General features: G+C 40.7%; 8 protein-coding genes across 8 annotated transcripts; 2 read left to right on the top strand and 6 right to left on the bottom strand.

Moving 5' to 3' along the window:
- Nucleotides 1–1,075: 1,075 nt before the first annotated feature.
- Nucleotides 1,076–1,806, top strand: EAE97_000086 (uncharacterized protein; the record flags this gene model as incomplete). The annotated part of the gene is made up of 2 exons (XM_038870596.1): nt 1,076–1,188; nt 1,245–1,806. 2 exons carry the CDS (start codon nt 1,076–1,078, stop codon nt 1,804–1,806), a joined length of 675 nt encoding a protein of 224 aa, XP_038737957.1.
- Nucleotides 1,807–2,149: 343 nt separating this feature from the next.
- On the bottom strand, nt 2,150–4,749 carry EAE97_000085 (uncharacterized protein; the record flags this gene model as incomplete). Its single annotated transcript, XM_038870595.1, has 4 exons — nt 3,615–4,749; nt 3,412–3,562; nt 2,429–3,366; nt 2,150–2,365 (listed from the first exon to the last, which is right to left on the bottom strand). Exons 1-4 carry the CDS (start codon nt 4,032–4,034, stop codon nt 2,150–2,152), a joined length of 1,725 nt encoding a protein of 574 aa, XP_038737956.1. The 5' UTR covers nt 4,035–4,749.
- A 1,986-nt stretch (nt 4,750–6,735) lies between these two features.
- Nucleotides 6,736–8,140, bottom strand: EAE97_000084 (uncharacterized protein; the record flags this gene model as incomplete). Its single annotated transcript, XM_038870594.1, has 5 exons — nt 6,736–6,827; nt 6,916–7,146; nt 7,215–7,537; nt 7,584–7,853; nt 7,902–8,140. The coding sequence occupies 5 exons, from the start codon at nt 8,138–8,140 to the stop codon at nt 6,736–6,738; spliced, it is 1,155 nt and encodes a 384-aa protein (XP_038737955.1).
- A 4,091-nt stretch (nt 8,141–12,231) lies between these two features.
- Nucleotides 12,232–13,647, bottom strand: EAE97_000083 (uncharacterized protein; the record flags this gene model as incomplete). Its single annotated transcript, XM_038870593.1, has 1 exon — nt 12,232–13,647. The coding sequence occupies one exon, from the start codon at nt 13,645–13,647 to the stop codon at nt 12,232–12,234; it is 1,416 nt and encodes a 471-aa protein (XP_038737954.1).
- Nucleotides 13,648–15,193: 1,546 nt separating this feature from the next.
- Nucleotides 15,194–15,943, top strand: EAE97_000082 (uncharacterized protein; the record flags this gene model as incomplete). Its single annotated transcript, XM_038870592.1, has 1 exon — nt 15,194–15,943. One exon carries the CDS (start codon nt 15,194–15,196, stop codon nt 15,941–15,943), a length of 750 nt encoding a protein of 249 aa, XP_038737953.1.
- A 1,403-nt stretch (nt 15,944–17,346) lies between these two features.
- Nucleotides 17,347–20,688, bottom strand: EAE97_000081 (uncharacterized protein; the record flags this gene model as incomplete). Its single annotated transcript, XM_038870591.1, has 3 exons — nt 17,347–18,837; nt 18,894–20,496; nt 20,576–20,688. The coding sequence occupies 3 exons, from the start codon at nt 20,686–20,688 to the stop codon at nt 17,347–17,349; spliced, it is 3,207 nt and encodes a 1,068-aa protein (XP_038737952.1).
- A 933-nt stretch (nt 20,689–21,621) lies between these two features.
- On the bottom strand, nt 21,622–23,542 carry EAE97_000080 (uncharacterized protein; the record flags this gene model as incomplete). The annotated part of the gene is made up of 5 exons (XM_038870590.1): nt 21,622–22,285; nt 22,335–22,899; nt 22,979–23,030; nt 23,189–23,272; nt 23,357–23,542. 5 exons carry the CDS (start codon nt 23,540–23,542, stop codon nt 21,622–21,624), a joined length of 1,551 nt encoding a protein of 516 aa, XP_038737951.1.
- A 2,730-nt stretch (nt 23,543–26,272) lies between these two features.
- Nucleotides 26,273–27,480, bottom strand: EAE97_000079 (uncharacterized protein; the record flags this gene model as incomplete). Its single annotated transcript, XM_038870589.1, has 4 exons — nt 26,273–26,346; nt 26,402–26,715; nt 26,773–27,192; nt 27,320–27,480. 4 exons carry the CDS (start codon nt 27,478–27,480, stop codon nt 26,273–26,275), a joined length of 969 nt encoding a protein of 322 aa, XP_038737950.1.
- Nucleotides 27,481–27,705: the final 225 nt, after the last annotated feature.

Raw genomic sequence — 27,705 nt, 5'->3', positions numbered from 1 at the left:
CTATATTTCTTTACTGCTCAAGTCACTTGTCAAGCGAGAAATCTACAGACTGTGATGGAACGTTACACCAGCTGCGTTGGGATTGGCTGTTGATCCTTTTAGGACTTCGCCTCTTCATCCTCCTCCACTGACAAATCAATATTCAAAGGCAAAGGCTGAAATGAAGAGAATAGCAAAGTTGAGGTAGATCGTGAAGAGAGTAAGACAACTTTGTGGGGGTACGAAGTGCACAGCATTTTGCCCATGCTCCGTGTAGCAAAGCAAAATAGATTTCTTCAGCATGCATACCTAATCGTCCTCGATTTCGGACATTACCATCGGTATAGAAAGAGTGGCAGTTGTCAAATATCCGATGAATTTATCCCATGAACAACCAACCAAGTCCATTTATGTCCCTGAACTTTACATTCGTACCATGCTGAATGGTATAATCGTGACGGAGATGAAGCCCGGAGAAAATACCATTCTCGTTTAGACAGGTGTACCTCCATAGATTAGCATTGGATCACTATTTGTTTGACAACAATACTTTAGATAAGTATCTGGTACCTAAGTCGTGGGGATTGGGGGGGTGGGGGGTTGTTCCGTGTTAATTTTTAACATCTCCGTAGACATCATTGGATATGCGGAAGCAATATACATTTGTACTGTTCTAGTTCAATCAGCTAGACAGGCACAACTGTAGCTATGTAAGGCCCACTTGGGATGAAGACATTCACATATGTGATGAGAGTTGCTTAATCGCAATGCAAGTATATATTAACACACTGCTTAAGTCTCTCTCTTCCAATATTAGATCGAGATGATGAAGATATACATGATACGACTAAAAAAAAGGTTGTTCGCGGCCGAGGTCGATTCTATAAAAGGAAGAGAGTCACGCGACTGAATCACGGGATCTGAGTTGTCAAAATGGATCACATGAATCATGTGATGATAAGCCCGGCTGATAAGGCTAGCTTCGAATTTTTCAAATTCAATGTGAAGATTTTCGAAGTTAGAGTTTGAGAGGTGACAATACATTATCAAAACAATTTTATTCCACCACCTCATATATCATCTGCAATCATAGAAAATGGGTCGCGAACTCCAAAAGAAGAAGAATAGATCTGGAAATAATAAGATCAAGCACAAGCCAAAGTCTAAGCGTATCAATCCTCTAGGCAATGCAATCGTCGCTGCAAACTGGTCAGTTTGCTACACAGCTTTGTATGTTTTCAATTAATCCTAATCAATTATCACAGGAGACAAGATGAAACTCTTACACAAAACTACCGCCGCCTTGGCTTAACTAGTCGTCTCAATACCGTTACCGGTGGTATCGAAAAGAAGACTGCAGGGTCCGAATCAAAAACCTCCACTGCAAACAAGCTCGCCATCTCAAATGCAATTCCAAAGAACTTCGCACCAACTGAAGCTCGAGTCGAGAGAGATCCAGAGACTGGAAAGATTATCAGGGTCATTCACGACGAGAGGAAATCAAATCCATTGAACGATATTCTGAACTCGGATGACGAGGATGGAGAAGGGTTCGAAGGTTTCGGTGATGAGGAGGGTTCCGCGTCAAAAAACGAGATTGTAAAGATGTTGGAGGAACAAGCTTCAAGAGCAGGCGAGAAGAGGGAGAGACAACAGAGTGAGAGGGAGAAAGAATGGATTGAGAAGTTGGTTAAGAGATGGGGTGAGAACTTCGGAGCTATGGTTAGGGATAGAAGGTTGAATCCCATGCAACAAACGGAATCGGACATCAGAAGACGAGTACAAAAGTGGAAGGATGCTGGCGGTGTTGTTACTACCGAAGCATGAGGCTCTCTGGATGTTCGATGATGCATATCAGAATGGTGTCTGGCGTTTTGTGGGGGCTTTAACTACGAAGAGGGTTAATAAAAGTCATATCAGATTCAAAGGGCTAGTTCTCTTGGAGTCAAGAACAGCGCAAATTTTTTATCCATTACATTTCCCAAATTTGTGATATTTTCCATAAAGCATAATGTACGACCGTTTGATTGTCAACCCTAATTGGGAAACGCAGCTTTCCATTGCCGCAGAAGAGGCTTCTGGGCGCCAATAGCCAAGAAGCTAAGATCACAAGTACGCCAAGTATATTCACAACATCAAAGAATTCAAGCATTTCAGAATATTAAAAACATTATTTCTCGACAGCGTAATCCTGCGCTTGTATAGGGAGTACTTTATATCCGAAACTGGATGATGTCCGTTTCCAAAACTTCCTTCTGCATAACTCCAACATTCCAAATGCAAATCCCGCAAGTGCTATTACTTCTAATGCAAATCTTGATGGTATTAATGGCTTTGCAGCCTCCTCTTCTTCCTCCATTATTTCTTCTGTCTCGGGTAGATCGATCTGTTGAATCGTTAGTTGGGTCATCTCAATGAGTCGATGGGGTTCAGTGAGAGAATTACATACCGTATCCTTACAGTCTGTTCCAGTAGCCCAAATATCACTAGTCTCCAGTTTTACACCCTCGCCATCAATAGCGATAACTCTCACCCAACACCAAGATTTTCTCTGGAATAAAATTCTAGTCTCAAACCCGCTCTTCTGAACTTCAGCTACCTTCTGAAATTCCTCCTCGCCTCCTTCTCCCCTGCCAGTCTTCGCTCCCTTCAGAACCCATCCTCTAACCTTCGTAGCCCCATTCCAACTAAGATACACATTGTTCTGCACCACCTTCACATCCGGCACTGTATCGGGCCGGCCAACCCACGCATGTTTCAACACCTTATATGTTTGTACCGCTCCTGTGGTGAAGGTCTTTTGAGATCCAATACGAACATCACAGAGAACTTCTCCTTCAGAACTATACTCAGTCCAAGCAGCATTGTACCCATATCCAACCATTACATTTCGATTCTCGAGTACCTGCATACTGCCTTGGCTAGCACTTAAGATTGTTCTCGGATTCACATACTCGCGTACGATTTCCGCAGTCATGGCTTCGAGATCGAGGGATATATGAATAGCACGGGAGCTCTCAACTTGCGGTCTCAATCCATAATGCGCCCCGTTGTCGAATAAGGTGATTCCCTTACGATCCGTAGTCCAACGAGCATCATGTTGCCAGCTAAACGCTGTAGCTTTCCCATTCGACAAATCCTTGAAACTATTTCTTTTTCCTCCGAGCTCCCAAAGAATCTTACCCGTCTTTCCATCAATATAGGATACTGATTGATAATATCTCGAACTAATCAGGTAATTTCCCAATCCATCTTTGTCGATACTGTTGATGTGAAAGAAATCGTACCCATGACTACTTCTCAGTCCAGCACTTCCAGCTGGAAAATAAGAGTCTTCGGTGTTGAAATGCTCGGATGCGTGCCATTCGAATATAATCTCGTTGGTTTCTATGTTTATTTCTTGAATTATGGAATCCCAAACCTAGCCTTTACGGGTGCGACGACGATATCGGATGTCCATTTCTTTGAGAATGTATTGGGTTACTAGAGCCGTTCCTTCAGGTGTTATGTGAAATTCGTGGAGGCCTCCTAGGGCGTTGTTGCCAGCTGTTAGACGGTAAGCTTCTTTGTATTGGGAATCTAGCTGGATGAGAGAGTTAGTGTAGATCACATGTCTACATATCCGAGAAAAATACCAAGATGTAAACTCCCTCCCCATGTCCCCCCACCGAATCATCACCCTGCCAAAACGTCAAAAAATCCACGCCTTTGTATCTCTGTACATTTAGCCCAAATGTCTCCCCATAAGATGTATTCATCCGAACGAGATTTCCTTGGTGATCATGGATCATAGGACTTTGTCCCGTGATATGCACTTCATCGCCTCTGAGAGATATCATCGTATATAATCCATCGTCACATCTCGGATCATCTTGGAGGATATTCAGACGAGGAGAGATCAAGTCTGGACGTGTTGTATAGGTGCGATTTGGATAGGCACCATAATCTCCGGCGTCAAATTCTGTAGATTGAATATATGGGAAAGTTTCTGGAGTTGCGTTGATGAGACGCCCAAGGAGGATGGGGATGAGGTGTATGAATTGTGTTCCCCGCATTGCGTGATTTGGGAGTTTGATGATGGAAAGAGGGGTATCGAATATGAAATGCTTTAACAGAAGGGTATCAAAAGGTGCTGCGTACTTAAAACAAAAGATGATTTTCAGGGGAAAAGGGGATGAAAATCACAAAGACGAAATGAAAAATTTGAGACAGGAAACGACGCAAATACAATAAACAACAGCCGGTACAAGAGGAAGGACACTCTCCAAAACTTCATATTGACCTTCTTCTCACATATCAAAGGTCCCAAAAACTCAGAAAATGAGCCACCTACAACACAACCCGAAAGCATACATCCTCTTCTCCTTACGACGCGGCTGACGTTCTAGAGATAGCGAAGCAATGTGATCCATAAGGTATCCATTCAAGACCGCCAAGCACAAATCATGATTTCTGAATAGGTGTCAAGCTTTTGGAAATTTTCCTATAGTGGATATGTATGTAGATGGGAATGGGGAATTTTGGTCATTTAAGATTAACGCGCGGCGAACGTGCACGTATTGTGGGGATCTTTGCGTGTAAGGACGCGCCAGCGAGATGGAGGTTGCTTGGAGATAATTGATAAGCTATTGACATTTCACGATTTCAAGATGTGAAGTTTTACTTTTTGATTTTGAAGAAAAGTTGGTTATGGTCCGATCTCTACCTGTTCAAGATTTATGTAATCGGATAAACATCTGAAGGAGCCAGAAATGAATGTTAAAAGATAGGGGTTCGTTGAAGAAACAATAAAAGAAATATGAGGTAACGTGGTTTATCATCGGGTCGCCAATATCACCGGGTCGCCACTTTTTTCATTATTCAACCACTTCAATTTTGTATTATTCAACAATTATTTAATCAATTGATTGAAATTATTAAGGATTTAATAATTTAGGATTTATTATATTATTTTGATAAGTTCTTAAATTGTGATTAGTTTTTTTATATATATTATAATATCAATTAAAAGATACTTTTTTATTAAAATTCCCCCTCTTTTGATGCTCATTGTGTTGAATCTAAATATCAATTTTTTATTGAGATAATATATCAAAAGCTTTTTGTTTAGTAAGTATTCCTTCTTGATGTAATTGAATCTTTTTTGTATATCAATATTTACTTAATGTTTTATTTGTTTTTCGAAGTATATGATTTTTTGTATTTAGAAGTATATTTTTATGAGTTAATTTCTTTGTATCTTTAATTAAAACTAATATAATTTCGAATATAGGTGTAGAAGAACTTAATTGATATTAATCTATTCAAGATTTTATTAAAGTTGATTAAGAAAAAGCTTCAATTGGATTATAAAGGGTTTGAAAGATTCAAGGATTTGAATCGAAAGGGGGGGAAGTAGATGTATAAATTCGAATATCTAATTTAGAGAGTACAACTTCAGGATTAAATAGTATTAATCTAATTCCTTGAAATTTAGTTTTTATATTCTAAGATATAATTGATTATTGATATACAATTTTAAAAATTATAAAGAATTTAATTTTAGAGATATAATTGATATATATTTTAATAAATTCATTAATTTGATTATTATACAAGTGTTTTAGAATACTAAAATATTCAATATCGAATGATTAAATTAAATAATTAGAATATATTAGTAGCTTTATATATACTATATTATTTGCTTTATAATATAATTGAAAAGGTATTAATTAATTCATGACTTTTATATCTATTCAGCACTAACATTTGATATTTGCTTTTTCTTTGATAAATAGTATATTTATCAAAATACTTTAATTATTCTAATCCTATCTCATTATTTATCTATTTATTGGAAATAGATTTAATAGTTCAATTTATAGAAAAATCGATTTTAATGTATTAATTCGAAAAGTGAACTTATTCTTGAATTATTAGAAATGGAGGTATAGTTTTATTCTTTTTATTATTATATATAATTATTATAGTTTATTCTCAATTATTTAATTATATTATCTTGCTTTTGTTATTTCGTTTAATATTAGTTATAATCATATAAACAATTATAATTTTTATCATAAAGCCTATTTTATCGAAATTATAGAAATTATAGTTTTGAATATTATATTTTACTTGTATATTTAATACTATTTGAAATTGTTTTTTTAATAAATTTAGAATCTTTATAGAGAACTTTTTGAAAATGATAAATGTAATTAAAACATATTTTTAATTCTATATAACACTTTACAAATCAATGAGTTTAAAACTTTTTAATCTTCTTTATCCTTTGCGATTTAAGAATATAATTTGTTATATCTTTTACATTATTCAATTTAAATATAAACCTTTTATTATTTATATTAATTATATATTGAAAAAACACTTTTTTTTTAATTCAATTATTTTATATTTATTTATTTAAATTTCTATTTGATTATTTTGATTGTTGATTTTATTGCATAGTGTAAATCAAGGTATTGAATAAACTTTTATAGTTTTTATAATTATCAAATTTTTAGATTTTCGAATAGCTTTAATAATTAAGATAATTCGGGTTTCTTTTGATTATATTTCTATAATTATTTATTGAGATATTGTAAATTGAAATTGAAATGGTTGAATAATGAAAAAAGTGGTAACCCGGTGATATTAGCGATCCGATGATAAACCACGTTATCAGAAATTCCTTTTCAACCGACTCATGCAGTATTTATGAAGGCGACATTGACCCGTTTCCACGCAATTGGGTGCAGGGTATCAGCCTCAGTTTTACGCAGTCCTTGCCTCATCACGGTGATCAAAATGTATAGTTTTCTCCACAGCCACAGCAGCTTTCTCTGCGAATGCATTGTCTTCAAATACTATTTCCAAAATATCCAGTTATTGGTGCTCAATTGGATCGGCAAATTGATATACGAAGCCCACAAAACCAAAGAGAAAAACACTTACGAAAAGCAAGTTCTTTCAATGTGCGTCCCTGAGTCTCAGGATAAAAGAAGTAAACCACAATTATCTCAATGCAAATGGTCACACAATACATAATAAGATATTTCCAACCGATCTTGGCCATACCGATGGGATTTACATAGATGGTGGAGAAATTAGCGGCTCGGACGAAAAATTGTTCGATGGAGACGCCACGAGAACGGTCTGCGTAGGGGAAGAGTTCTACTAGGTAGGCTGTAGGGTTTTAGTATCGCTTGTGGGTTCGTATCTCGGCACTTGATAGGCTAGAGGATGGTACCTACTATATGCAAGTGCATTGTTCCCAATGTTATAACAAGGTGAGTAGAGAAATATGAAATACAGTGTGGTGATAGCAGCAGCTTTGTTGAGCCGATCGGTATCATATGCTAGCATGGCTCGTTGCATACTAATCGTCCATGCTATATACACGAAGAACATGCTACAGGCACAGAGTAAAAACATAGTGCGTCGTTTGTACCGTGGTACTATGAGGGCGGTTAAAGTTCCTGTGAGGAAAGACCAAGCTGTCGAACCGAGATTAATCACGGTTTTAGTGTTGGTATCCGTGTAACCTATCATGGCAAGGATCTTGGAAAGGTAGAATCTAGCATTGTTAAATTATGAGATGAGCGAATGATTAGGACACTCACGAAATCAAGGTATTGCCGGACCATTGTGTGAAGACTCCCATGGCAGAAGCGAGAAATACGCGGCGTCTCATTCCAGGAGTACTCAACATGGACATCCAAGATCGTTTAGAAGCTTCTAATTCTAGTTTGATTGTTGTTTCAATCTGAGTCATTTCAGCACGAACAAATACCGAATCACGATTTCCTTCTGCATGATACTTGACCAAGATATCGAATGCTTCGTCACGTCTATCTTTGCTAACAAGGTACCGAGGACTTTCCGGTAGGAAGCTTTGTTCTGTTGTTAGGGTTGTCTTGGCAAATTCAGGACATACTTACAAGACGAAGATGATCTGAGTAAGTGAGGGACAGGCTTGAAGAAGAGATGGTATTCTCCATCCCCAATCTGTATTGATGCTTGCAGTGCGAACAGTAATACCGGAGGCAACTAAAGATCCTACAAACCAAGATGCATTGAAGAGAGAAGTCATAACCGGCCTTTCTTTCGAATATGCTAATTCACCAAGCATGGCTGAGCCGGAGACAATTGCAGAAACAATACCAAATCCAAGAAACATTCTGGCAACGATGTACATCGCAGCTGTTTCAAAGTGACTGTGTACCAAATCAGAGGTGTTCAGATGGCCATACCGTTGATGGAGAAGCCCTGAAGAAATGACCCAAGGACCATTACAATAGACCCAAAGATTATGGACCATCTACGCCCAAAGCGTTGAGCAAGCATTGGTACAAACGGCACTGATAAGATGGCACCTAAGCTGTATGCCGCAGCTACAATACCTAAAAGCTCTGCCTTCAAAGAATACGTCGACATTCCAAGCCCATCAATCGTCGGCTCACCAAAGTCTGTATTTCATCATCAAGATTCCTCCGACCCAATAAATTTACTAAACGCTAAACTCATATTTATTCCAAGAAGGAATAAACTGCAATCCATTGATCATCTGAGAGTCGAATCCCGACGTCATCTCAATCCCCATACATGTTGGATATAGCAAAAGATACAAGATTCTTAGATATCTTTTTCTCCACCAAACCACCTTATCCTCATCAACAATCCTGGTGAGAACGGGATCTGCTTCATGACCTAAATTGACTAGACCCATGTTCAAACCCGTTTGCAAACCCGACCCCAAAAAATCTTCGAACTATTGAAGAATATTGACGCCCAAAGATATTATATTCCAGAACGTTCTTTGGGTTCGGCGTTGAAGTGAATTGAGGAAGGTGGTATGATATTCAATAGCTAGATGCGGAGGAAACTAAACGAAAGTTGAATGCGTCCGATCGTGCAGATATAGCTTTCAAATATCCACTTGAACGATTCCAGGGGGGGTTCAACCCCGCGCTGACTGCACACTTAGCGCCTTGGTCGGCATCTTCCTATTGTACAAAAGATGTAGCCAAGACGGTGTCAGGACCAAAAATCTCCAAGTCACTGGATAAATAGGTTCGTGGGGGTCATGCGACCGTTATTTGGAATTTATAGAATGCATTCTACAAAAAAGTTGATATTATGTGCAGGTAAAGCGGATTTTAGGAGACTTTTCCACAATCAGAATTGTATTTCTTGTCTCCTTCCATATTCAAGAAGAAAGCCGGAGTTCCTGCAGCGAATTTATGCGCCGTGGAGAGCTAATGCATGTCAATTTGGGGGTGGAGATCTTCTAGAAGCTGGGTTTCCTTCCGTTTCACTGCATATGTATACACGGAATTGAAGAAAATGTAGGGTTCGATTCAAGAAAGATGACTCTTTCTCCGAGACTCCAGCTGCAAATTACCGGGCCATGTCATCGTGAAAACAAGTATGTACAATGGCAGGCATGCTCATGTCTTTCGAAATGATTCAAAAGTGACACCCATCGTGTTTCGGCGGGTCCCGATTCTCTTTCCAAGGTCCCAGGCATAATTGCAGATTCCACAGAATTTGACAGCATCCAGAACCTTTCCCAAGTTCTCCCGAGTAGAATTTGGATCGCTAGGCTAGTAAGGTATGGATCGCAGTAATTGACCTGCTTGTTACACTAGTCCACAAAATGCAACGCATCTCAATTCAATTCTTCAAATTTGATTTTCTACGTACTTGAATTCCAGTAATCTCGAAGCCCCAGAATGCCTGTCTCAATGACCTCGCTTCACAAAGAAATGGGTAGAATCTATGCAAAATTTGGTACGTTGTGCTGGGTGTGCGACTCTTGAACCCCAAGTTCTGCATCTGTCAAAATCTGTTCGGTCTACGAAACTGCAGAAATGCAAGTAGCATAGCATGATTTCCAGTCTATTCTGTAATTGTGGCGATCTTCGTGATTGAGAAATATCATCTGAGGTGCAGTGATGTCCACATTAGTCGAATGGGTCATGCCAAAAGTAAGCTCATACCTTTTCAAGATGATGTTCCGTGAAAAGAAGCAAATATAGAGTGCGATAGGATTGGCGTAGTTGATTTGTATATTGTCTAGTGATGCTGGCTTCATTCTCTGCTGAAATCTTTTGCAAGATAGAACGTACAGAAGCGATTATTCGTTGGCTATGCAAGACAATTAGTCGCTGTCCTTCGGGCTCACATACAAATTCCCATATGTATATTTGAATCTCTGAAAGCAAATTTGAGAAACTAGCGGAATCTGTTTCATCAGAAGCCTCCGTGGTAGACTCTCCATATGCCTAGCTAGCTGTATCGAACTCTAGCATTGGTACGTAACGTAGAATATAATAAGTACGCCTTGATAGCACCAGATATAGTATACAAAGGTTTGTAGTCAAGACCTCTCGTGGATGAGATGAGCTTGAGTCTCGCCCCCGTTGACCTTTTACAACAACCTCACCTTGTCAATGTCTCTGCGCTTGCTTCAACCGTATCTTAATCAATAACCTACCCCAAAAATGTGCCATCTAGGGAGCGGTGGATCCCCACAGATTGTATTGGCGAAAGTTGTCTTGAGGTTCGTAGTCTGGAAATATATGAAAACATCTCTTGGAGCCCATCTTGTTGCGGATTGATCTCTTGAATACCAACTTCAATTTTCCCATATATGCTATTGTTTCGCGAGTGGTTGGAGACTTTGCAAGCTTCGCGAGGGATTCGTCGGAGTTGACTGCCCACAATGTCGTGTGGTTACCAAATACCTGATGCACTCACCTCTTCACCATGTTTGAGTGCTAAGATGTTTCATAGACTACGAGATCGAGTATACTAGTTGTTCCGCGGTCGAGAAAATCTGCAGATAGAAAAGCATTGTATCGTCGGCTCGGTTTGTTCGGGGGAGGGGGGCAACTCAGTTTGCTGTCCCAGGAACTTTCAATCAGGGGTATTGTGCAGTAAATAGATCAATCTGATGAGAGCCTCTTAATCGCGGTTACTCGAGTGATCTAGCGAGAAAAAAAAAGTTAAAGTCGTAAGGTGTTATTCGCATCTCAGTTTGATTGACTAGCTGGATACCGATTTTGGGGTCCATTAGCGTAGAGCTTGGAATGTCAACTGAAATGATTACGTAACATGGATTATTCCCGCAATTCCTCACGTTTTCCGAGGACTCCGCACCACCAAGCCCATGCAACTCGAGTGAGGACTAATCTCCATACGCTATCCAATTCTACTCATAGAATAAAGATTTCTTCGTGTGAGTCATCGTACACTTCTAAATCTACAGGTAATGTTGAATACAATGTGGTAGATTGTAATCCGCGAAAGCCAGCTTAGACCTGCTCCACGAGATGAACGCGTTGGTGATATATCTCAAATTGGTATCTGGCCATGGTAGATTCCAAGGTTCCAAGATTCTAAGAGTTTTAATTCGTTCATATGAGATATCTCAGTTCGAGAGGATCACGGCATAAGGCAGCTCTCAAGTGAGAGACCTATCAAGAAAGTATTGTCTGCCCAGAGATGTAAATCACGGCTGATAGTGAGGCTAAAGCTGAACATATAGCCTACAAGCCTCTTCTCAAGAATTTATCGTGTCTTTATAGCGGATGCTAATCTGATAATGTAGACTACGACCAATGTTGTGATTCAGTAGATTCAGCTGGACTTCGACTTGTCGGATCCGACCGGATAAAAGTCAAACTGTTCTCAAAACTTTGTACCAGCTCCTGCAGGTATATGAGACCCGCTTCACTGATATGTTTGGATCTATATAAGATCTGTTTCTTTCCGAATGTTTGAAGCTGTAGCTATTATATCATTCAAAAGAGGCAAAAAATACTTCGATGATAATGCTTATGGTGTTAGGATCAAGTCACGCCGATACTTTACATTCAATCACAGGTAGAGAATTCATTTGAAGACGGGTATTCAACCATCATTTATCATGAATTATTCCTCGCAGAAGTAAAACATAGGTAGTGAAAGTTCACCACCTTGTTGAGGAACAACCCCCGGACCAAGCCCCGAAGCCCCATTAACATACACGCAAGATAACAGAAAATGCAGATATCCTTCCCTGAATCCCCCAAGAGAAGAGCCACTTCAATGCCTAAGCATCTTCTGCAATGTTAGACCAAACTTCATCTCATATCTCATAACGCATAGTCTATTTTGGCGCATTTCCCTTCTCACGGGATTTTTCCACCCTAAATCTCCAGAATCTCAACCTTCATGTCACAAGGTTCGATCCAATCTTTTCCGCCCTGAACAAGACTTTCTCGATCACACCTTCTCACTCCAATCTCCATCAGCTGCCTCGCCACCAGAGAAAAAGAATAGAAATAAATCCCCGATCAGCGCACGGATAAAAAGGAAGACAAAAATTATACCAAATAGCCACGCCAAAGTCACAAAGACTTTACACAAGGTATTCCAAAGGCTCTCTTCTGGTTCGGACTTCGAGGGTGAATCGGGATGTGACTTGTCGGAATTTTGTGATATTTGACGATCGTTGGCACTCCCAGTATTGAGATATGGCTCGTCAACAGGCATAAACTCTTTGATATCATGAGTCAGGAAAGATGGGGCCAATGTAGCAATGCTTATTCCATATGGAGGAACATGCCCACCAATTCCACCATGGCCGCGACCTGGATTTCCTTTCTTGTCTGAAAGTAATTTACTCGAAGTCATCCATACAAGCCAGATAATGGAAGCTCCAAACAACATATACGCACTCAGAACTCTAGGCTTAACATTATGTAAAATTCCCCGGTAAATGGTTTTAAGAGACGTGCGAGACGAGGAGGTCGATCCGGAGCCAGAAACGCCAGAATGGTAACCAGAACTATTACTAAATGAACCTTTCTTGAAGGGGAATGGGAGGTCAATGGTACCGTTAATGGTTTGATACTCATAAAATTCGCTAGGAGCGCTGGATGCAACAACGTGACGAGAAGACCTAGTAGAGGAACGATGTCGCTTTGGGAGCAGTGGTGTGGATTGAGTTTTCTTTTGTATAGGACGTGGTGGAAATGATCCTGCGGATTTATGAGTAGCACTAGGTATTGAGGGTGCTGTGGAGATTTTTGGTGGTGTATACGTGGAAGAAGTGTACGACGCGTCAGACATGTGTACTGGACTTCGGACAGCAGGAGAAACGATTGGTCCAGAAACAAGTACGGGCGATTTCATTTGAGAAATAACACCTTTAATGATAACGGGCTCAGTCGGCGAAATAGCGGTAGTGGGCAAACTCTTTCCCTTCTTCGTAAGAGGACTACTCATGTTTGCTGTAATTGTTCTAGTCTTATTCTGTGGAGAAAGCGGAAGATTACGATCGGGAATCGCGAATTGATTTGTATCCATTGCCTCAGCAATATTTTCCCTAATATTCGAACCTGAATCCGACGAAAAAATGCTGGGAGTATCTCCATAGCGTAAACTCACGTCACCAGCAAGGGCAAAAGCAACCGGACTCGTACGAAGCGTTGACGACGAAGCATGGAATCTGGTTGAACCAGGGCTACCTGGAATCTTCGAGAAGGAAGTTTTCCTGCTCATGTCTTTGCTTTTTTCATTACTCTTGCTAATTTTTCGAGCCCGTTTTGGAGTCTCAGGAGTCCTAGGAGTCCTACAAGCAGGATAATTGCTCTCAGATTTTACTGGCGAGATGAATGTAGGCGTACTAGTATTCATCTTGATATGGGGATGTGCACTAGCTGCGACACTTCTTGGTATTTTGGTGGATTTTCTGGAATTGCGGAAATCTTTGGAGTCTTCTATGGTGATTAGTCAGTCTACTGTGAAGTTTTTGCTGAGATATCTAGTATAGGAAAAGAAGGATGGAAGATGGAAGATGAAAGAGGGAAAGGCAGAACTGAAATTGAGTATACCTTTACTGAAAACCATTTTAATTGATTTAGTCGTATAGTTCTTGATTCTCTGTGGGTTTCAAGGACTGAATGTGAAGTGGAATGTAACGCGAAGTTAGATTAAAAGTCAACGTTTGTAGGAATTTATTGAGATGTTTCCGGATCAAATGATTGGAGCTGGAAAAGTAATCCTTATGTATCCAACCCAAAGACTTCAATACGGCGAACTGATACCGAAACGGTTGCTATTATTAATACGCGTACCTAGTAATTTCTAGAATATGAGAGTATCCGGCTAGGTGATGATGTCATGAGAGTGAATATCTATCTACTGTAGCAAGCGAGGCTGGTGAAGGGGCTATGAGAAATTGTCAGAGGTGATTTTGGTAAGTGAATTCACTAGTTTACAGAGAATCTGTATTTTTTCAATTCATAGATTAGAGCTGTTAGGGATAGATTCTACAATGATAGAGAATATCATCTGATACCGTGGATGTGAATTTCATATTTCGTCAAACTTCAGACAATATCCTCTATAATCTAGCCATTTCACCCTTCAGCGAAGCTCACGGTTCGGGACGCACGAAGAACGTTGCAAACTGTTCGATTAAGCTTCCAATTTCTCGAATAGTAAATTCTTCTCATAGTACATCTTATCCACCCTCTCTCGTCTCAAACTCATATTGAGACCAACTCAGATTCAAACAAATCATAATTAGCTAGCCACCACACAAAAAGCATACTAACAAAATCTGCCCTCATCATAAATTCCAGAGAATTTCCTATACCATGCTCGACTAGCATGACCGTAGTTATGAACAAGCATGAAATTCTTCATAATTAACCACAATACAGCATGAGGAAAATTTACTAGCTTTCTAGTTCTAACTTCTGAACCGTAACATCTCGATCTTTTGAAGCCTTCATCCAAGTACTGCCACTCAAATTGCTGCTCAGGGTGATTCATCAAACCGTATACATTCCAAAATCTATATACATGACCTTCTTCAATAGCGATTCGCAGCATATAATCTACCAAAAGACAGATTCCTTCACAAACCAAGAACAAGATTCGAGGAACTCATAGAGACACACTCATCATCAACCTATCAACCTTCCAAAATATAAATCGCCGCTCGGCAAGAAACTTAAAACTTTGATAGAGTCTATCCCAGGTTGGAACTCGGAAATCTCGTAGATGTTTCCCAAGAAAGATTCATTATCCCTTGAAAGTTCCGGAAATTCAACAACAGTAAGCATCTCCAGCGGCATTCATCCACAACTTTCCCCCTCTATTCCATATCCATTTTCAGACCACCTCGTCTCGTTCCCCCACTAACCTAACGAAAATATAGAGCCCCACTCAAAAAATGTCTCCAAAACCCGAATCCATCCCTTCACTCTACTCCCTCTCCGGCACATCTTCATTTACCAGCATGATCTCCACCCCAACCAACAGATCCGCATCTCCCTCCCCCTCCCTAACCACCACCACCCCAACCCCCTCAGAATTCATCTTCCCCATCCCCTTTAGCGGCGACCCATCCGAAACTTCTCCTCTCCTCGCAAACCGCCCCAGATTATGCAGAATCTGCAACTGCAGACATCCCAACCACATACACGGAACCGCCTCAAGCCCACAACCCCCTTCTATGCAATTCCGCTATTGTTCCATCCAGCGCTCTTCACTCTTCAATATCCAAATTATCTCTGGCGTTCTATTCATTTTCTGTCTCGCTATCATCGTGCTATCTCCCTTTTCAAGCCGCGCCGAGAACGATACTTCAACTCTACAACAAGATCTCAAATCATCAGATGATCATTCTCCCCTCGCATACCTTCACGGCCTTAATAATCTCACTAACATTAACTCCTCCATTCAAGCACGAACGCGAACACACAAACTCGATACCCCCCAACTCAAAGGTATTGAATTCGCAATCGTTTGTTTCACAATCTTTACCATATGTTCTCTCATCCGAGCAGTAAGTTACGTAATGAGTAGATGGGGATTATGTTTTGGAGGAGAGGGATCAGATGGTAATGGGGGGATATTTGAAGAAGAAGAGATGATGGGGTATGGACACAGAAGAGAATCAATGCATGAGAATATTGTTTAAGCGAGTGGATGATAGTACGAGAGAAACTGATGGTAATGGGAGGTTTGCGGATAATTAGAGGAGAGCTCTACTATAATAGAACTCCTCCTTCCATAGCTAGCTTTCATTAAATCAATCTAGTTCAGCTTCTGAATGTCTTCAATTCCTAGCTTGTGCTTCCCACCATATCTTATAGAAAATCGTACTGGAAACATTATCATTAATTTCAGCTTATTAAGCGGAAGTAACCGAAGGGTCTGAACAGAAGCTCGAGGGCAGCTCATCAATGATCAAACATCTTGTTTGAAAAGTTACAAGACAGCGCAGTATCAAAAATCAAAATCACCAAACAAATTTAGATAAATAAATCATACCAGAATCAAAAAAAACAAGAAATTTATCTACCTATACCCACAAAGCTCAGTACTAACAGCCCGTCACATAAATCCTCACACAATCCAAACAAACAGAAAAATAACCCCAACCCAACCCAGTACCATACCCAGATTTTAGATTCCAAATTCCAACTCCTCTCCCTCCTCCGCGAAAAACAATGTAAATACAAAAAATCAGGAGCACCAGATATATCCTAAAAACCCCCCAAAAAGAATCACAATTACAATCGCAATCAACGATTAACTATGCCTACCTATCTACTTCACAACCCATCAGCCCACCCACCTACCTCCCAATCCTTTAACACAAACAAAAAAACAAACAAATAAACAAACCATAAAAACACAAGATGCCATAACACCTCTCAAGAGACCAGATCAACCATGACAATATCACTAATTCATCACCATCTCATCACAATTCCAACTAATTCTACGCTCAATACCCACCTACCTACCAACCTACCCATCAACCTATATTGAGATATCAAGATACAAATACAAGAGTGAGAAAAAATCGACAGTAATCCATATAATAATTCATATATATAATATGAAAAAGCGGAAGCTAGCGCCATGAAAAGGAGAGCTTCATGGAAAGGCGGACAGTCAATCAATTACCATCGAAGTGAATTAGAATCTATCCATCCATCCATTTATACATAGAATTTACTAGATGACCCAGCTACCTACCTCCAGCTACCTACCTCTAGTAAATACCTAGATAGTTTCTCTAGATAGTTTATCTAGTACCAGACTATCCAAGCACTCCTAGAATAAGAACGAGAATGAGAACGAGAGGAAAAATCAACCTTCTTCCTTCATCCTTCTTCATACTTCCTTTCTACTCCTCCCTCCATCCCTCGCTTCTCAAAACAACAACAAACAATCTATCACCATCATCATCATCATCATCATCATCAAAAACATCAAAGAACCTTGTTTCACATACATCACTTCAATTAAAATACTCAATAGTCAATTGATCAACCATTTAACTATTAAATCTTCACCCCACCCCACCTCATCTCATCTTCCCCCCCCACCCTCACCCTCCTCCCCGAAAAAGCCACTTAACCCCAACATATCCCCCGGCAAATACTCCAACCAAGGCATCATATCCTCTCCCAAACCCCTCATATCAATATCCTGACTCTCCATCATCATATCTCCCATCCCATTGTTTCCCATGCCCATGCCCATGTAACCGTGTGAATTTGTATGTGTGTGGTTTCCCGCATGATATGAATTTCCCTGTCCATTACCCGATCCGTTTGCGTGTCCATTGACGGAGTGTATATTATTACCGTGTAGATTACTTGCGTTATTATTATTGTGATTATGATTGTTGTGATTATAGAATCCTCCCGCTCTAGATGTCGATGGTGTATGCGAAAAATCATATCCACCTCCTCCACCAGGTGTACTCGAACTTCCTGGTCTTGGACTCATGGTGTTTCTTAGTCCTGGATCAAAAGTATGGTTTTCACTCCTCGGTGTCGGATATGGACTGCCACTCCCATTACCTCCACCTCCCAGCCCCAATAACATTTCCGCATCCGCCGTTGCACTAGCATCAATATTTGAGTTCGTACCATGCATAAATTTTGGTCCTGGAGGAGGCATATGATTACTCCTCGATGCCCCTATAAATCTATCAAACCTTCCACTAGTCGATGTACCACCCGCTGTATTTTCCGGTAAACTTTGTCTAATAGGATCATAAATCATATTTCCTTGTCCATATTCTTTCTGAGCTCTCATCTCTAAATGATCCGCCGCACTTTGATTTTGATACATGAATGTCAAATTGGAACTTGGAGAATTAGTAGTTCCAGTCAAAGACCAACCAATAGCTTGAGCCAAATCTATTGCCGGCGATCCAGGAAGTGCTTCCAACATTGGTGAACGTACAAATTCCGGAAATCTACCAGGAGAATTTGCAGAGAATTTTCGTCTCCAACTAGGTATAATTTCATGTCTTGATTTAGTAGCTTCGGTATATTCTTCCGCTGTATATGTTTCGACTTCCTGTGGATCTATTCCACTTTGTTTCTGTTCCATAGCTACTCGAATATATCGTGTTCCAGCCCAATAAGATTCTATATGTTGTAAAGCTTTGTGACATCGTTGATAGTTTTGATTCGCTGCTGCTGCAAGCAATGAATGTTTTTGTTTCTGATTCCCTTGATTATTGTGATTTCCACCTGGTTTCACAGTATCCGATGGAGGGCTTTGACGAGGACTGGGGTTTCTAGAAGATGGTTGAGAAGTATGTAACGCAATCTCTTTAAGAAAAGCACACCCAGCAATGTATATCGGCTGACATGTGAATGGGTTTCCAATAAATGATCTCGGATCAATAAGTTCAGCAAAAGCCAAGATGTCCGCAATAGTTTTAGCAGATGACATGCTGAGTTCTCGACTATGAGGAAGTAATTGTAGAACTTGACCTTCGAGAGATTGCATTAAAGTAGGTTGGTGAAGTAACATGATCAAGGTATGAAACCAAAAATGAACCTTGATATTGATTAGTAAAATTAATTCTCATGCTTCGAGAGGAAAGGTAAACTCACAAGTATAAAATTTGTTCCCTCCCCACTCTTGACATAATGTTGAAAGTTGGTCGCTGAAAATTCTAATCTCCCATCCAAACTCTGATACAACACAGTCAAATCCTTTTCCATACCCTTCAGTTGTTTTATCAACCCGGGCGTGATATCGTCTGCACCTCTTATTCTATTCAACAAATCTGAAACTAGACCATATAAATGTATGATTCTGATAAGTGCAGGGAAAGGATCTGGCCATGCTTCTTCTGTATTATTGGATACGGACGGAAGTGTCAATTCGAGATCTTCATCTTTGAGACTCACTGGTCTACCAGTTCCAGAAGAAATAACTCGATCAAGCATAAGGACTGCCCAGAGTGTATCGATTCTTTCCTCTTCAATTGCACTTTTCTCTTCCGCCGTAATAGTCGCATCCGGTTCATCTGATTCTCCTTCATTTGCCGACCTATGATATCCTGGATCCTTCTGCCCTTGATGTTTAACACCATCCAACTTTTGAAGCCCAAGATCCACAGCCATCCGTATAGCACATCCAAGATACATCCATAAGGCACTATCTTGATTCGCACCAAATCCCTCATAAGCAAGTAATAAACAAGCCTGTACAGCTCCAACTGTGGGACAAGGAAATGTATCCACAACAGCCGCTTTAGCTCGCTGAGCAAAGACTTGTCCATATTCTGATTTCGGTTGTGGTGAATCATGTGAAGTGGTAAGAAGAGGGTGATCCGAAAATCGAGCCGCTAATGCACAAACTGCATCTACAAGAATAGGTTCGATTTTCTTTTCTTCCACTAGACGTTTAAAATTTTCCTGACGTTTCGATAGAAAAGGGTAATTACAACCCAAATGAGCAAAAAAGACCTCCACGAGATGAATGATAAGTCTATTGACTGGTAATGGATCATTAGGATCATAGAGTGGCATATCGATTGCAGACCTTGGTTCAGTCCCCGCTTGAGATGGCGTTCCATTCACAGAACCCCCACTAGAGTGTTTCGCGGATATAGGCGACATTGTGAGAGAAGAAGACGATGGAGCACCCATACTCCTTCTATGTTCTCGAACAGAAACTACCATCTGTTTGAACCCGGGTACAATCGCTGTTGGACCAAAATATCTGAAATATGGCACTCGATGGCTCTCACTGATGGTTGTTTCACTGAGAAGTGGTTGATCTCTTTCGAAAGGATTGGGACTCTCGTCCGGAAATAGAACTGCATCTCTATAATCAACCCTTCGATTTCCAGGTCGATTATTCCCCATATCCTCACTTCCCAACCGTCGAGACGCATCGTGCATATATGACTGATCAACCTCGACTCTTGTCCGTGCAGCAGTGGTATTCGCTCTTTGTTGAAATTGTTGCGGAACCGCATCCCTCGAGTTCTCTTTCAACATTCCAGGCCTCCGCGGATGTGAATTTGAATAGTCCCCCTCATCTCCTTCCCCACCATCTGGGGTTTTGACCTCCTTCCTTGTCGAGTTTGTAACTCCATCAGATCCCTCTGCATACCCCATACATTCATGGCCATTATCCGTACATGTCGAACAGAGTGGTCGTTTCCCATCGCATCTCGTTTTCCGTTTCCTGCAGGTCCGACATCTACATGCCTCATTGAAAATTAGCTATACTCTCGGTGAATCACAACTCGTTTTGCGATTGCTCCAAAAAGTATACATACGCAGCATTAACCCTCCGCCTCTTCGCAGGTGGTTGTCCCTCATTATTCACGAAGCGGATCTGTTTCTGCGGTACTCCTCCTGCTCCGGCTCCTACTCCACCTCCAGCGCTCATATCTTCTCTGCAGCTCTGAAACCCTCTATTCCGTAAACCCTCTCGGCAATCTTCCTATATCCCTTTGGAAACTCTGCTTCACTTCGCGCAAACCTCAGACACAATCAAACCCGAATCCCCACTCACATCATATGTCGTTTCTATCTTTCGTTTGTTAAGCTCGTTTGATTTGTCTCATCCAACCTGGTATCGTATTGCCTTTCCCGGGTTCCTTCTCTCGATTCGTACCTTTGGGTTTCGTCCCTTCCGGTCGTCACTTTCGATCTAGTGTTTTGTACTCGGTGTCTCTGTTCCCTTTCCTTTTTTCTCTCCTGTCTTTGCCTCTTCGCCTTAAGCCCAATCTATCATGCACTGCACTGCACCCTCGCAGAAACAATCACCCCACTACAAAATGAATCGTGAGATTGGGTATCAAATAAGAAATGAAATTTCATAAAACCCAATGAGCGCCAACCGTTGAACACCAGATGCAAGATGAAGCAAAATTCCGTTTCTAGAACGATAATTTCCGTCTTACAGTAATAGATACCTAGTACAGAAAAATACAGGGTGTCCAAGTGCCGATCCCGGGGAAAAGCTAGGGTCAAGTACGCGCTTACGGATAGAGGCGGATCAGCGTCGATAGCCTGTATTGGCAGATGTTTTATTTATTTCTATAGGACAAGAAGGACATGCATATACTGGTGATGTAGAGTTTGCAGATATATTTGTATATATTCGAGTATATTAAGATACTTCCTTTTAAAATCAACTGAAAATCTACGAATATTTTGTTTCTCGTTAAGCAGTCATCATCCATCAACCCATCCTTTCGTTTTTACTCCACCACCATTTCACCATTCTATCCATATTTCCATCATCCATCCGTCAAATATCACCATCGAATACACAATCCAAACGAGACAATGGTTTAAAAACCAGCGATCTGCCATACTAACAAATAGCATGAGTCTTTCCAGTCTTTCCTTGCAAACTATGCTTCTCATTCTTATAATGAGCATGGTTATGCTTGCTCTTTCCAGAGTGAGTAGCATGCGCATTAATGTATTCTTGATTCTTCTTGACAGTATCTTTATCCATCTCATCCAAGACACTGCAGCATAACTTGATATCACTCAATAATGAATCACATCTTGATTTACTGAAATCCTCACGTACGACTACACGTAACATCTTGAGTTTATCAGTCTTAGGAGCCATGGTGTATGCTGGAACAACCCATCCACGTTGACGGAGTTGATGAGCGATTGCGAATTCATCGTAATGTTTGTTGGAGCTTGGGTCCATACGGAAAGCGACGAGTGGGAGGCCTTTACCATTCTTTTGAGACATGATAAGGAATCCGAGTTGTTCAAGAGAATCGGAGAGATAATCGGCGGTTCTTGTCAAGTTGCTCATGATAGCCTTGTAGCCCTTCTTACCAAGACGAATGAGTTGGTAATATTGAGCGATAACTTGAGAAGCACCCTTGGAGAAGTTAAGTGTGAAAGAAGCTTGATCGGCACCAAGGTAATTGATGTTAAAGACAAGCTCCTTGGGAAGATACTCTGGTGCTCTCCAGACAATCCAGCCAACACCAGGGTAAACGAGTCCATATCTAGAATTTTGTTAGTCGTGGTCTAGGTAAGAGGGGATGAAGAACATACTTGTGTCCACTGGTGTTAATAGAAACGACCTTTTCTAATCTGAAATCCCACTCCAAATCTGGTACGGTGAATGGAGCTACAAATCCACCTGAAGCTGCATCAATATGAATAACAGTATCGATGTTTCTCTCGATCAAAAGATCGTTAACAGCCTTGGCATCTTCATACTCTCCAGTATAAGTCGTGCCGAGAATAATGCAGATACCGATGGTATTCTCATCCACCAAATTGACTGTCTCCTCAGGATCAATTACATATCGATCCGGAGTACAGTAAACATATTTTTCCTCAACCTCGAAATATCGAGCTGCCTTCTCCCAGCAGACTTGAACAGCAGAAGACATAACGATATTTGGGTTATCGGTTGACTTTCCAGCAGCGATACGAGCATTCTTCCAACGTTTCTTCATGGCCAAAACTGCCAACATGATGGCCTCGGAAGAACCGACGGTCGAGGTACCAACCGCAGCATCGCCCTCTTCATTTGTAGGAGCGTTGAACAAACGACCGATCATGGAAACACATCGGTTTTGAATGTCTGCGGATTGAGGATATTCTTCGTAATCTACCAGGAGAGTCAGCGTGAGTTGGAGTGAAGAAGGTATGGAAAGCGGGATGGCAGGATGAGAAGAAAGTGGACTTACCAATGAAATTCTTGCTGAAACTCTCAGTCATGAGGTCTTCGACTTCTTTTTCCTACAAACTATTAGCATTGAACAAGATGATTCATAGCCCCCTTCGATTCAATCGCACTCAGCATGATTGGTGCGCATTATCATTGACCCCAACATCTTTAAAGACTCCAACGATCGAGGACGCATATGTTAATCAAGGAAATTGTTCGACAAACTCACCATGAATGTAGTAACAAAAGAGGCCAAATTCAACATAGGATTTCCATCGAGTGAAAGATGATCTTTAATCATACGATACGCAACCTATTCATCCGCCACATAAAATTAGTCTTTCTGCTCCAACTCCAAATTCCCATTTAGATGCCAATTCTATCTCAAATCACATACCTCTTTGGGCATCTCTCCATCCGGCATCTCATGCTCTGGCAGATCCTCTGCAGCAAATCTAGAACCATAAACACTAGTTGTGAATCGATCCTCCTCGCTCGACGCCGCCATTGTAAGTTTCTTCAACCCTTCGACGAGGGGAGCAGCGACCTTATCATCGCTAGGGATTTGAGAAAGGTGAACCATTGCTGCGGTTGTTGTTTATGTGGTAATTAGGATTGAGTTGAATGGAGATTAGAAAGTTATTGATGGCTGAGATTATTTATTGTTGATCGAGTTAGAAAACTAAGAAGATGTTGATGGTTTGAGGTGGGATTTGAGGAGAGTGGAAAGAAGAGAAGAGAACGGAAAAGAGCAAGAAGTCAATAAATCTTGTATTCATATATTTATTTACTACCTCCCTATCCTTGATCAAACCGTGAATATCAGTATTCGTATCTCTTCTAGACTTTAGTGGGATTATGCCGATTTCCTTCGTGATTTCCATCATTCCCATAAACTTACGAGGACTCTGCCCCTCCTTTCAAGGATGTAAGCTCCAGCTGTTTTTGGATCTTTTGGTAAACCTTGGCAGAAAAGCTTAGTTTATTTATCATATATGGAAATTGATTGAAATGATTGGTTGAAAGAGATTGATATATTAATTATCCGATTAAACCATTGTTTTGAGATTGTGGATTGAATTTTATATCTGCGTCATCTTTTTAACCATTTTATCCTACCGTCTGTTCTTCCCACATATATTCTTCCGCATATATTCCTCTCTACCTACAAAGTATCTGTTGGTTCAAGCATCTATCTATCCCCTGCCAAGAATACCTAGTAGATATCTAATGATTGTATGCATTTGGAGAAGATGACCAGAGATAGTACAACACATGGCACTTTTCCAACTTACATACTTGGTCCGTACTTGGATGGAAACCTCTCGACTGGTATTGGGACGACTCAGAGGCAAAGGCGGGAAAGGAGGGGTTTCAGGACCGAGAGACAATTGGATACATAACGATGTAGACCAGTATGTACCCCCGCAATAACCACACGTTCGTACATCACAGCCACAAAAATGAAATCTGATTCGATCAATATGCGGTGAGATATCGATGCTGGACGGACATATTGTAATACGTCTATCATGCATATGCAGTATCATCGTTGAGCTAGAGATCAAGTATAGATGCAATTCGGTAGTATCACGGCTTGTTCGTTAGAGTTCCAAATGTTTGGTGTCTAACATACGACAATTCTTGTTGAGCCTGGCCACAACAATATCTAGGTAGGTATAGGAATTCATGATATTAATTGGTAAATCTCTGAATCTAGTGAATAGAAACATTTTACTGTTCAAATCCTCGAAGTTAGAGGCCACTTGATAGAGTATCGAGAATGAGGTACAACAGCCATTCGCTTGTCAATGTCAAATGAAGGGTGAAACCTCTTCAAATCCTTCGTTTTTGAATTTAAATCGTCTATTCCTCTTTTTCCCTCTCAAAAGCTGTATATTCCAGGAGGTAAACATTAGAAGTTATGGTTTTGCCAAATTCATATCACAATTTTTTGTCAATCGGTGGATATCAATATCTCAGTAAGAGCTTCCACCATGACCCTTCACTTTGATGCTCAATCTCAATCTCGGAATATTCATAAGCAATAACTACCTACACAATCCATATCATCAATTCATCACAACTTGTCAATCCAACCCTAAAAGTCATTCATGAGCTTAAGCTTGAATTCGAATTTGGAAAATGTCCAAAGAAAAATTAGCGAACATTTCTTGTGAGGTTAACGTCGCTAGATACACTTTAGTTGGGAAATTGACCTCCAAATTCACTATTCCACCCCAAACTCTCTATCCCTTCAAATCTCCTCGACTCAATACAATCCAAAAATATATAAAGATACTTCAACAAGTACCCCCTCACATTGCTCTCCTCTCCTCGTACTCAATTCCTACCCCCAACCCTCAACCCCCAGTCCCAGCTCTCTCCTCTCTACTTCCCCCTCCCCCCTCCAACACAACGCAACCATCCCCCTCTACGAAAAAAACCATCTCTTGTATCTCTTCTATCCTCTTCCCTTTTCACCTCTCACAATTCCCACTCATCATAACGATTAATCAACACATACTCCAAATCTCCAAAACACACGAACAGACCCATCATCATTATCATCTATACAGCAAATGGAATATATAGAGAAAACATATCACATGTTATATACTCCGTCCCCATACCCAAGGTCGAACCATACGAGGAGAGGAAGGGAAAGAAGAACAAAAGAGAGGTAAATACGATGGTAGAAAAGCACATAGTATCGTTGAGAATCTTGGGAAGTGAATGATGAGGCGTAAGTAATGGAAGATTGGCTTTATACTTTGATATACAATCCACCAAATTTTCCAACCCCTTCTCCTCCTCTTTCAGACCCGCCTTCGCCTTTCAGCTAAAGTCGTCGCAGAAACCATGGATAAATTCCCAAATTCGCACAGCACATCATCTAGATCCAAATTCAGGAGAGAGAAGAGCACGCGAGACACACAGGTAAACCCCAACATCATAACCACTGACTCGGGTCCCATCCCCTTTTCACGTTGCACACCAATTCACACTCGAGATCAAAATCCAAAAACCAATCAACACAAACCACATCCAATTGTTATCTATTCTATTGGAGAGAAGTCTCTATTATACAGACAGACGCCATTAAAAGCCCTTCCTTCCCTCCCCTTCCTCTTCTAGAAATTCCGATCCATCATCTAATCTATTCCTTCTCTATTTCAAGACAGACCGGAGTATTTTTCGATGAAGGCGAGGAAGGAAAGGTTTGCTGGAACAAACAAATGCATGCGGGTTCGCTAAAAGATATCCGACGATCCCGTAAACCCTTTTTAAACAACTGCTTTTATACAATCATTTATTTAACAGCCAAATCAACACCACCAGTGGCACCGAGAGCCTTCTTGATATCACCGTAGATAGCGAATTGACCTACAGAAAATTGATTAGTAAATAGATATGAAAATAAGGAACTGAATTTACTTACCAGCAGTAATAGCACCGACCATAGCAAGACGAGCACCAATACCAGTGTATGAACCTCTGAAACCCAATTCTCTACCGATCTTGATCAATCGGGAAGTGGTTCCCTCTCCTGGAAGACCCTTGGTCTTGTTAATCTTTGACAACATGGTATCAGCTGGTTGTGAGACAACAGCGGCAGCCATTCCAGCAATGAGACCGGATCCCAAGTTAATGGTGGTTTGCATTCCATCGGAAGTCTTGGATTTGTCGACCTTGGTGTAGATAGCCTCAACAACCTTTTCGAAAACGACGAACTTGGCCATGGTATATGGAACTCTGTTTGATGTTATTAGTATCATGATGATATTATCACCAGAAAATCTTCAAACTTACTGCTTGAACAAGATTGGTCCGAAACCAGCATAGAAAGCACCAACACCCTCGTTCTTCAACATCTTGGAGAAACCACCAATGAGACCATTGGCATATGTTGGGTCAGAGACCAAACGAATACGGGTAGCCTCAAGAGGGCAAAGAGCGATATCAGCGAAGAATTCGGCGGTAGCGGAAGATGCCAAGTAGACAGCAGTCTTGTTGTTGACGGCATTTTCGTAACCGATCATGTTGATAGCTTGTTGCTTGAAGAGTTCATAACCTCCGAATTTGAATGCGCCTTGAAGGAAGTAACCAGCGAAGGTTGGTCCAGCACCGGTCAAAAGAGCAGATGCTCCCTCCTTTGCAATGACTTGTCTGAAACCTCCGATCAATCCTTTGTTGTATGTGACGGGGTCGAGTTGGATTCTAGTCTTGACGCTGTAGAGAAAATTGATGTTAGTACTTTGATATCTTGGTTATCTCACACTTCCAATCCCACTTCTATCTCTCCATCCATCGAATCGAATCTTCAAGTTGCGCAAAATCCAAGAAATCTAATACGTACACATCGACGGGAGTAAGACCACCGTGGGTGACTGAACAACAGACAGCTCCTGCCAAAGCAAATCTGGAGTAAAGTGCGAAACCGCTGAGCTTCTCTGGGGTGTTAGCAGCGACCTGTTGGACGACTGCATCCACCTTTGTTGAACCAGTAGAGCCAACCATGATGAATATCTAGAAAAAAAGAATTGAGAGGAGAGGTGAGGTTATTATTAGATACTTCTTCTACGGAGAGAAGGAAAAGACAGAACAAGATATATCTCGTTGGTGGAGAGAAGATAAGGTGGTCAATTGAATAAAATGCAATATTATTGATTAGAAAGAAAAACGACAATTAAAACTTTTGACGCTAGAGGATCGGAACCTTTCGGACTAATAATTTATTTTGGG

Source organism: Botrytis byssoidea (genome assembly GCF_014898295.1).
Source record: "Botrytis byssoidea strain MUCL 94 chromosome Unknown BBYS_001, whole genome shotgun sequence".
Lineage (NCBI taxonomy): Eukaryota > Fungi > Ascomycota > Leotiomycetes > Helotiales > Sclerotiniaceae > Botrytis > Botrytis byssoidea.
Note: the sequence above shows the minus strand (reverse complement) of the source record. Positions and strands in the feature narration are given on the sequence as shown.